Raw genomic sequence first — 11,908 nt, 5'->3', positions numbered from 1 at the left:
ATGTTCATCCAGAGTTAATGCTCTTTTCACTGGGTCATTTTCAATCACATTTTCCTCTCTTGATTTTGTAACCTGTAGTAGCCTCTTCATTTCATCATGTGTATCTCTATTGTTCAAAATATCGATATATTTTGTTTTCACATAACAGATGCTTTCCAACATGACTTCCCCCCCCAACCCTCACCTCCAACAATATATAGTCCTTACAAATAATCAGTTGATTTTATCAGAAAGTAGGGCCATATTTTCCCAACCTCTCATCAGCTGGTTAGCTATCAGCCTCTCCATGGACATTCTCCATATGTACTTTGAGGTAGTCATTCCGTGTGAATTTCTTGTGGCAGAAGGGACATTCAGCCATAGGCCGATTGGGGTTGTGGGTCAGCTTATGGCGGATCAACATTTTCTTCAGGCTGAAGGACAAGTCGCAAACCTGAATGATATGAAAATCAATAGCATCTTTAAAATCCTCAAAATGTGTAAAGCTTACGTAACATCACAGAAATGTAATGTTCGAACTTTTAAGGGTAAAAAGTTTTAAAGCTAGGGAGGGCCTTAGACATCACAAAGTCCCATTCCTTTCTTTAATAAATAAAGAATTTGAAGTCCAAATTAATGATCATTTCCTTAAAAGTTAACCAGATTAAGTGTGAGGAGTTATTTGTTCCCTAGATGGAAGTTAAGAGAATGCATGCAGATGAGTATAAACAAGATTAGATGATCAAGTTGTAGCTGGAGAGTCAGATCACTGATTCTGTAATCTTACAAGTAGGTGATATAATGGATAAAGTGTCATACCTAGAGTCAGGAAAACTTGAGTTCAAATTTGATCTTGGATACTTAGTTGCATGACCCTAGGCAAATTACTAAATCATGTTTGCCTCAGTTTCCTCATCTGTAAAATTAGCTGGAGAAGAAAATGGCAAACCATCCTGTATCTTTGTCCTCCTAAAGGAATCTAAATTGTGTCATGGAGAGGCTGACACAAATGAACAACAGAAACATGTCTTAAGCAGGATATTAATACAGATAATAGATAGTTTTTATAATGCTTTAAATCTTGCAAAATTGTTGACATACATTACAACATTTGCTCTTATTTGAGCCTTACAACAATGCCATTTATAGATATGGACTTTAAATGGCCTGCATAGGATAACATGACTAAGGGCTGAATGAGGATTTGAAATAATGAGAAGACCCTAGTGGAAACTGCTGACCTGAGAGTTAAATTTCGGAGCAAGAAATTGGAGAAGATATGAGAAGGTGAGATCCTCATGGTAAAAAAGAATTCCAGTGATTATAGTATGACCTGAGGGGAAGTGATTGTACATAAAAAGATGATAAAGGAAAGATGAGGAAGACACTAACCATGAAAAGAAATTTTTCCATAAGGATTTTCCATAAAGTTTCCACAGGGTGCAGGATCAAATGTATGAGTTGTGGGACATGGAAGGTCATCCTGTTTTCTACTTTCATTGTTACCTCTAATCATAAGAACACTTTTCTTCAGTTAACTAATCATGGAATCATTTAGAAGCAGAAAAGACCTCAAAAACCATAAAGTACAAGCTTATCATTATATAAGAGGGAACTAGGCTCAATGAAGAGATGAGCTTATTTATCACAAACTTTCAACTTTATTAAACTATATAGTGGCAAAATCAACCAAGGCTCTCCTCCAAAAGAAATTTATTTGGGATTACAGAAAAAAAAAAAAAAAGAGGATTTCCACCTATCAAAAAAAAGCACAGATGCACAAAAGATGATTTTCCCCCTGTGAAGTCTGTAAAAATACTTTATTCTGACAACATCATTTTGATCCCAAATAATCTTTTTGGTACTTGGTGATAGGCTCTGCTGGTCAATTTATTATTAATAGCCAAATTGGTAAATTGTAACCATTTGTATCAATAGGTTATTAGAAGGAAATGAATGCACAACAGAGCAATCTCACATGAGGAAAGGAAATTGAAGCTCTAAGAACCACCACCCCCAGTTTGAGACAGAGGATAGGGATGGGAAGGAGAGCTTGAATGATCACAGACAGATGTGTTCAGTTACAAAACTATCATTATGAATTAGGTTTCAGTATTTTGGTAAGAATATTTTGGATCTCTCTGAGTCTACTGGATAGAGTGCCAGATTCAGTCAAAAAGACTTCTGTTCAAATGTTGCCTTTGATAATAGATCAGCTGTGTGATCCTGGGTAGGTTATTTAACCATTCAGCCTCAGTCATACAATGGGGATAATGATAATATCTGCTTTAAGGATTGTCATGAAATCAAGTAAGATAAGGTATGTGAAGTGATTTTCCAATCTGAAAGTGTTATATAAATGTGAGCTATTATGATGATGATGGTGTTAATATCTCTACATTTCATTTTGCTCATCTTTAAAAGGGGGATTAAAATATCTGTAGTACTTACTATCAAAGCAGCTATGAAGTTCAAATAGCAAGTACGCTACAAATATTAGAGGTCTATTTAAATGATGTTGATGGCAAAGATGCTGCTGCTGATGATAATACTAACATTTAACTAATATGTGCCAGACACTGTTGTGACTTTTAAATTTTATTGTATTTGATCCTTACAACAGTAGGAGATAAAGTGCTATTATTATTATATTGTACAGATGAGGAAACTGAGGCAGTCAAAGGTGAAGTGGTCAAGGTAAGGATAACACAAGGTAAGGACACATTCTAAAACAGCTTGAGTTTAAATCCTCTCTCTCAAGAACTTGCCAGAAGTTCTCACATAGTGAGCCTAGGCAAGTTATTTAAACTCTAATTGACAGATGTTTTCTCATCTGTAAAATGGGGAGAATCATAGGATAGCTCTGAAGATAAAATGAGAAAATATTTGTAAAGCACTTTGAAAAATTTAAAGTGCTATATAAATGTCCATATTATTATTAATTATTATTACTATTATTGTTAATGTTACAGATGTTCAAAACAAAGTGTCTGGGGTGAAATGTCAGAGAGAGGATTGAATCAGAAAGAGATGATGAAAAGGGGAGGGTTCTCAGAGTGGGTGGTAGAAAGACCAATATGCTTCTCAAAAAGTGTTCCTGAGAGAAAATAATGAAAGCACCTGCAGGGATGACTCCCTGTGAAGGCAGTCCCTACAGACTGCAAAAGTACAGATTACGCATTAATAATATCAAGAGGCCAAAACAGAAATTGTTTCCTCATTTCTCTTTATCCCCAATGTCTTTTTCCTAGTCTCTTCCCTCCCATCCTCACATGAACAACAAACAATTAAAAAAAGATTAAATTAAGATAAACTATTTGGTGGTTTCATGGAAAAGCAGACTGTTAAAATAATATCATAATATGAGAAAAGGGGTTTGCAGACATTAAGGTGCCATCTAAATTAGTTACTAATAATAATTGTTATTATTATCAGAATCATCATCATCATCATCATCATCATCATCATCATCCCCATCTTAATTCCCAGGGATGAAATAACTTTTTTTTCCAACTGACTTCTTGACACCACTTTCTTAAATAAAACCTCTTTTAAAATAAAAAAGGCATTCTTTGAAAAGTTTTGTATTTCAATATGTTTAAGATGTGCAACATCCTAGGCTAGAAGGCCAACTGCTGGTATTCACCACAGTCATTAGGGAGAGATTAAAGAGATGACAAGTTGGCCACAGATGCTGGGGAGGTTCCAAGAGCTGCTGAAGTCAATGACAACAGTTTAGAATTAATACTGTCCTTGAAGCCCAGAAAAGGAAAAGAGATAGAAACAAAACAGTGGGTTCCCTTCTCTGCATGGTCAACCTAGGGAAGGATGAAATGTCAGTTGGCATAGTACCTGAAGCAACTATTAGGAATCTAATCCATTGCATCATCAGAAAATCCTCTCTCATGTCTTTAAAAGAAATCTCAAGGCAACCAAATCCAAGGGCATCACTGGCACATTTCTCTTTCCTTATTTAGAACATTAGATTTGGAGATGGGAAGAACTGAATTCAAATTTTACTTCAGACTTAGAAGCTATGTAACTATAAGTTAATAATTACAATTTCCTGGGTCTTAATTTCCTCATTTGGAAAAAAATGGAGAATATGATAATAGCACGTACCTGATAGAGTTGTAGGACTGAATGCAAAAATATGAAAAGCATTTGGTGAACCTTAAAGCACTATATACATATTTTATCTGTGCATATAAATATAAAAATCAAAATATATACTATTAAGGCAGTGAGACATAGAGTAGAACAGTTTGCAAAGGATTAAAAATGAGTATCACAGAGAAGACAGTGGAGGGATGCTTGGTAGCTGTCCACATGGTGAGCTTCAACATATAACCAATGAGGAACTTCAAAGAACAGATGTAAAGAATGTCATAAAGAATTTTATAATAAAGAGAGAAGTTGGGCTGGGCACATGAGAAAAATCAAGGGATGACAGATGAATGGCAAGAATATTCCGCTTGTATCTTTATCGTGTTAAGAAAAACTCTGTTAAGTTTTAAATGTTAAGTGATAAGAAAAAAAAAAACTCTCTGAGGCTCAGAGAGAGTAATTATATACTTAGGGGCATATAGAGCAGCTAGTTAGCACAGTGGATGAAGTGCTAGGCTTGGAATCACGAAGACCTATCTTCCCAAGTTCAAGTCCAGTCTCAGATACTGGTTATGTGACTTAAGTCACTTAACTCTGTTTGCATCAGGTTCCCCATCTGTAAAGTGAGCTGGAGAAAAAAAATCAAAATAAAACTCCAGTATCTCTGCCAAAAAAGACTCCAAATGGGGTCGTAAAGACTCCAAATGACTGAAGAACAACTGACCTCTGAGGATCACATAGCTAAATGGGAACTTAAATACATATACTTGTCTCTCTCTCTATTTTTTCCCTTTCCCTCTCTCATTTTCCCTTTCTCCCTCTTTCTCTCCCTCCTTCCTTTCCTTTTTCTCTTGCTTTCTTTCATTTCTTTCTTTTTTCCTTCTCTTTTCTTTTTTCTTTGCTTCTTCTTCTTCTTTTTCTTCTCTCTCTCTCTCTCTTTCTCTCATTTTCTCCCTTTTCTCTCCTTCCCTCCCTCTTTTGGTGCTTCCCTATTCCTTTCCTCTTGATTTTTCTTCTCAAATTTTCAATAGCATTCAAACTAAAAAGGAACCAAAAATACTCCATATGTATTTTTTACTCATTAATTTTTTTACATTCATTTCTTCAGTAGATTTTAGGTATATATTCATTCATAGCTTATATAAAGTTGACCTCATGTTTCTCTGTGAATGAAGTAATACCCTGGAGACACAAAGATCAGCCCAGCTTCCTATACGGGCTTCTGGTCCGGAATATTTAAACAATCTGATCATTCTGCCTATCCAGGGAAATTCCTTTCATATACAGAATTCCAGAATTTTATGAATTGGAGAAGATCCTATCAAATAATAATTCCCGCTGTGGTAATTAATTTATAACTTGTTTGTTTTTCTTCCCAAACAGTAATAGTAACTCTTGACAAGAGAAGAGCTTAACATCTCTTAACCTGTTCAGAAGTTGGGGCAGGTACAAGAGAGCCTAAAAGATAGCATTGAAACTTAGGACTCAGATAAATAGATAAATTGTACTTAAAAAAAAAAAAAAAAAAAAACAGGGACCCATGGACATTATGCCATGAAACAAATTTTTCCAGTCATTTCATCACAGCAAGCAGGGTCAGTATGATAATGGCACTTGACATTGTGAGCAAAATCTGAAGCAAAAGATGATTACAGGCCTTCTCTGTATTCAGGGAAGACATGGGGAAGTCACTTACATCACACTGGAATGGCTTTTCACCGGTATGTGTCCTCATATGTTCATCCAGGCCTCGTTTCTGACTGAAGGCTTTGTTGCACTGAGAGCACTGATAGGGTTTCTCCTGTACAGAATGAGAAGCAACAAGGGAAAGTGAATCAGGCAGAACAAATGTTTTGATATCTCCAGCAGAAGACGACAGGCATAGATTTTTAAGTGAGTCTGGAAAACTGTGTTGTTGTTGTTGTTGTTGTTGTTTTAACTCTGTAGATCACAGAATTTAAAAGAGAAAGAGAATATAAAGGTCACTCTCCAACATTTCTCCCCAGACCCATCAATTTAACAAATGAGGAAACTAAAGACTATAATTAGACTGTTAGACAATGTTGGAGGCAGGATTCAAATTGAAGTTTCTAGGCTTTAAATCCAGCATTCATTCTACTGCTCCAAGCTTCTTCCCATCTTGTGATAAAAGGGATAGAGAGAAAGAATGCTGGACTTAGAATGGGGGAAAGTTGAATTCTAGTTAAGTCTCTGGCACTTACTAACTATGTAACATTGAGCAAATCTCTTAACTTTCCCAACTATCAGTTTCTTTAATTGTAAAAATTTAGAAATAATGGCATCTACTTCACAAGGTTGTTTTGGGAGGATAAAATGAGTAAAGTGCTTTTTTATATCTTAAAGTGTTATGTAAAAAGTTGCTCATTATCACTATTATTATAAATTATCATTATCATCATTTAGGGACCCACTAATATATTTTAACAACATGAAAAAGCAACTTTGAATAAATATACATGGCAATTGGACAAGGGAATCTATTCAGTTTCTTTTTTTTTTATCTAAGGGGTTAATTTTCACAAATTTAAGATCACAGAATTAGATGAGAGACCATGTGTCACACAGTCCAACCATTTCTTAGAAACAAGGGACTCAACTTTTTTTTTTTGCTGTTGTGAACTTCTTGGCAGTTTAGTGATAATTATGTCCCTCCCCCTTTATGAATGTTTTCAGTGAATAAAATAAAGTACATAAAATTACAAAGTTAGTCAAAGGCTAGTAAAAGTGAAAGTGTCATGTTTCTTTTTCCCATCTATTTCACATAAAACCAGAAATTTATGAACACACCTTTTTGTTTCCCAGATTGAGTCCCTCTATCCTATAATGTCTCTAACAAATAGCCATTTAGCCAAGCCATTGAAAATCCAACCCATTCAATTTATTCTCAGCTTAATCCTTAAAATTTCATCCAGCTTTAAATTAATTATCTTAATTCTACTAGGAAAGGGTGTTTTAAAAGTATTGAAAAGATTTTGAAATGTAAAAAACAAACAAAAAACCCAACACAGAGATGTAATGGGCTGAGGCTTGAGTTGATGCACTGAGGTCCCAAGCACCTGAGGCTAAATAGTAATTGGACCATACTCTATTAATATATATGCTTGGAGAAAGAAGGGCACCAGCCCACTCTTTGTGCAAGTCCTGATGTGTTGTATAGGAAATGACGTTTTTGTGTGTGGAGGCAGGGGGGTGGAAAGGGAAACAGAAAGAGAGACTACTGGCTGGCATCTTGACACAGCTGCTCGCATTGCTATCACGAACGTCCTTCACCTCTTCACTTCAATAAAGATTGAAGATTTTTCCCTTAACCTAAATTCCTGACTCCAGCTGATTTTAAATACGTGGTTATCACACAGAGATATCAAAAGAATAAGTTCAGTACATTTTAATGCCTCTTTCTCAGAGCTCAAAAAACCTGATAGAAATATAAAAATAAAAAGAAAGAATGATAAACTATTAGAAAATTTAGAGTTGAAAGATGGCATTTTCTGAATGAAAATATAAAGGATATATAAATTTTGTATCATCGATAATGCTTTTACAAAAAAGCTGCAGAGAAATGAGGAATGTAATGGAAATTGTAATACACATGGACTGCCTACATGGAAAATGTTGGGAAGACTTCTTAGGAGAGTTGAGATGACATATAATGGAAGTATGTTTAGGCATTCTATAGCTAGTTTTACTTTTTTATTTGGCTAGTTTTTCTGGCTAAAGTTATGGGACAAGAAGTGGATATTTCAAGAGGCCTATGTTAGCTCTAGCCTCTTTTGCTCTTTTATTTGAATCTATGTTCTTGATTTGATCAACAACATCTGGCAAAAAAGATACTTTTATAAGAGAAGAAGCCTTGAGGCTTCTCCATCAAAATGACATGTGGTCCAAATTGACTTTGGTTCTTTGCCTCAGTATTATTCTGTCTGTTTTCTATTTTAGATGAAACAAATCAGAAGCAATGACCTTATGAATTTTGAAGGCAGAAGTGTGAGTAACCTGAGATCTGAAAGTCTATAAATTTGTCAGAGTTCATGCCACATTTTGTAGCCAGCTCAGCATTAAATGAGCAAGAAGTAACTTTAGGGAGCCCAAAGCAATGGTAATTGAGACAGGATTAATCTAAGAGTGATGCAGCATTTTGATGTAAATTGGATGGCAATCAGTGCTATACATGAACTGAGTTAAGAATGAGCCTAATTTCTCCAAAGACAAATGTAATACAGAGAATTGACTGTTTATAAGATATTGGAGGAAAATATTTCCACTTTTGTTCTTCAAATGTTTTCAAATAAATATCCTTTTGTGAACACTAGATGTTGACTGGTTATATGGAACCAGGCTGCTAACTTTGAATGGCTGAAAATGAAGGAAACACACTTGGAATGTAAGTTCAAGCCACTAGCATTAATGAAGAGACATTACTTCCATAAGGATACTTATAAGATACTTAAGGGGAAGATGTAACAACCTGATTCTGGGAGATGATGCCAGAGAAAACTCACAACATAAATATATGTTGGGTTTGTTTGGTATTTTTTTAAACCTTTCCTATTCATGTGACCCTATCTTTGTTTTCTCAACTGTTAAATTGAGATAATACTAGCACCTATATCCCAGGGGTGGTGAGAATCAAATGAAATAATAATTGTAAGGGGCTTAGCACAGTACCTGGCATATAGTAAGTGTTATATAAATGTTAGTGTCTATTATCATTATTGCTATTAAATAAATTAAACAGAATTTAAACAAAAGATTTGGAGCAAAATTAATGAAAAGTGAACATTAAGTATCAAGCTCTATACTAAGCACTGAGAGATAATACAAAATACAGACAGCTAGATCACACAGTAGATATATTATTGATCCCGGAATCATGATTATCTGAGTTCCAATCTAGTCTCAGACACTTCCTAGCTGTGTGATCCAAGGCAAGTCTTAAACTATGCCTTAGTTTCATCAACCATATAAAATAGAGATAATAATAGGTATTACTACATGCCTGTACTTATTTTATTATGAATATTAAATGAGATATTTCTAAGTGCTTAGCACAGTGCCTGGCACATATTTGCTTAATAAATGCTTGTTTCTCTCATTTCTTTGCTTGCTTCTTTCCTCCCTCTTTTCCTTATTCCTTTTCTTCTTTTCCTCCTTTCTTCCTCCAGCTTTCCCTAACTAGCATTCTTCCTTCCTTCCTTCCACCCTTCCTTCCTGTTATTGCCCTCAAAGGATTTATATTCAAATAAGAGGAAACAAATATAGAGAATGAAATGGAAACTATGGAAAAAAGAAATCACAGGGATAAAGGGAGTAGAGCTTCTATTAAGTAGAAGTAGAGTCAGTCTATCGGGACACATTGAAAGCATCCATACTGCATGTTTTGTATTATGAGGTAATAAAGATACCCTAAAATAACTAGAGAGATATTTTGCTTCCATAGTTACTGTATCAAAATACAATACTTTCTATATTAATTTATACATTGAGTGCGAGAATAATCATATTACCAAAAACTATTCAAAGAGCTAGATAAGATGATAACAAAATTCATTTGTAGGTATAAGTGTAGAATCTCACAATCTTGTGATTTTTTTTAAAAAAGAGCTAGGTATTCATGAGGATAGCAACTGAATGCCTTAAATTATAATATTAAATTAGTAATAATTAAAACTACTTGGTAATGTCTAATAATAGAAAACTAGATCCATGAGATAATTCTGATAAACTAAAGAATGTAAGTTACTTGGGTAAGGACTCTACATTTGATAAGTACAACTGGGGAAAAGAATACAGTTTGACAAATGTTTTATTTTGATGATCATCTTGCCTTATATACCATGATGAGTTCTAATGGAAATACAGTGTAACTACTAAAAACACATTAAAAGCACAAAAATGAGATGAGAATCAAACTGATTATCTTCACACTTATAGCTAGGGGAAAATTTCTTACTCAAAAAATTAAAAAAGATAAAAATACTCATAAACACACATGTATATATGTATTTTTAATATACGTGTATATACATATATTTTTTTCCATGATACTGAAAAGTTTTTCTCTAAACAAAATCAATGCAACTTGGATAGGATAGAAAAGTATTTGTGGAGAATGAGTGTGGTGGGGTATGTGGACAAAAAGTAAAGAAACATAATTGCAACAAATATCATTGGCCAAAAATATTTTGCATCAAATATCTTTGGTAATAAAGGATTCTAGGAAAATGTCAGAGTGGATCAGACAATGCCTAGCTCTCTGAATTCCCCTCACAAACAAGAAAAAATAGTACCTCATGGAGAATAAAAATAAAAAAGAGTTGCTGCAGAATAGTAGTCCTCCTGGAACAATCTGAGAAGATCTCATGAAAAATACCAAGAAAGCAGTTTTCCTACTAAAATAGACTCTAAACTACTTCCACTGAAACATCAAGTGATGAGTTCTGGGGCTAGCTGAGTTGGGAAGTACCCTTTCCTTCAGGAATTTTCATCTCCTGGACAGTATGGGAAGCCTTTGCTGATAAGGAATGCCAGACCCAGTTGTTCTGCCAAGATAGGACCCTGAGCAAGGAGAAACCAGTGTTCAGTAAGTGCTGAAGCATTTGGGCAGGGATACTGCTAGCTGTGGCCACTTATAGTAGGGTAAAATTCTTGGTCTGAGTTACAGGACAGAGGGGAGAATGGAAGGGGGGCCATAGGCACTATCCCCCTTATCCCAGTACTAGAAGTGATTATAGTAACAAACTACTATAAATTTAATAATAATGATGATAATAATCATAATCAGGCAAAGGAGAAAGAATCCAGCCCTAGAAAGTTACAATGGAAATAGAGAAGACAAGGATTCAACTTCAGAGAGAGATACTGAAGTAAAAAAAAAAAAAAAAAAAAAAAAGCCTCTCCTACCCCAAATAATAACATCAAATGGTCACCTGCCTAAAAAGAATTCATAGAAAAACTTTAAAAAGGCTTTTTAAAAAAATGAGATAAATTATTTTTAAAAAATTAGAAAAATTCAAGAAAAATAAGAAGAATATGAAAACAAAGTCAGCCAATTTAAAAAGCCAGAATCTTAAGAAAGAAAAGGACTCTTTGAAAATTAGAATTGTACAGGGGAAAGCTTGGGAAGGTATAAGAGATCATGAAATAATAAGACAAAATATAAAGAATGGGTAAAAAAGAAGAGAATATGAAACATCTCATAAGAAAACAAGTGATCTGGAGAACAGATCAAGAAGGAAAACTTAAAAATAATTAAACTACATGAAAGCTACAATTTTAAAAAAAGAATTTTCTTACAATGAAACAAGAAATAATTAAAGAAAATTGTCTTGAATATTAGAACAAGAGGGGAAAGGAAAAATAGATTTTTAAAAATCTACTCATCACCATGTAAAAGAGATCTTACAGGAATATTATAGCCAAATCTCAAAAATCCCAGGTTAAAGAGAAAATATCAAAAATAACAGTAAAAAAGGGGAAAAAATCAAATATGGCAGAGTCACAGTTAGAATCACACAAAACCTAACAGTAACTACATTACAAGATAGTAGATCTTGTAGCACTATATAAAGAAGAGCAAAGGAATTGGGGTTGTGGACAAAAATATCATATCTAATAAAAATAAGTATAATCCTGAATGGGAAAAAAAGGATAGTCAATGAATTTCCAGACTTTCAGGACTTCATTTCAAAAAGAGATTAACTTAATAGAAAATCTATCATAAAATATCCAAGAGAATATAAGGTAAACATCAAAAGAAAAAAAATGAGGAAAAATTTTATTTTTTAATGCACAGAAATGTAAA

At 34.1% G+C, this 11,908-nt stretch overlaps 1 protein-coding gene across 1 annotated transcript in view; it reads right to left on the bottom strand.

Annotated features, from left to right (window-relative positions):
- Positions 1-249: 249 nt before the first annotated feature.
- PRDM5 (PR/SET domain 5) overlaps positions 250-11,908 on the bottom strand; it is a 145,164-nt gene continuing 133,505 nt past the window's right edge. Inside the window, exons 14-15 of the mRNA XM_051966730.1 lie at positions 5,783-5,887; positions 250-433 (exon numbers count right to left, since the gene is read on the bottom strand). Of these exons, the coding sequence (XP_051822690.1) occupies positions 269-433; positions 5,783-5,887 (270 nt within the window). The 3' untranslated portion in view covers positions 250-268. The remainder of the gene's footprint in view (positions 434-5,782; positions 5,888-11,908) is intronic.

The sequence above is a fragment of the Antechinus flavipes genome, chromosome 6 (genome assembly GCF_016432865.1).
Source record: "Antechinus flavipes isolate AdamAnt ecotype Samford, QLD, Australia chromosome 6, AdamAnt_v2, whole genome shotgun sequence".
NCBI lineage: Eukaryota > Metazoa > Chordata > Mammalia > Dasyuromorphia > Dasyuridae > Antechinus > Antechinus flavipes.
The sequence above is the reverse complement of the archived record's forward strand: the minus strand, read 5'-3'. Positions and strand labels throughout refer to the sequence as shown.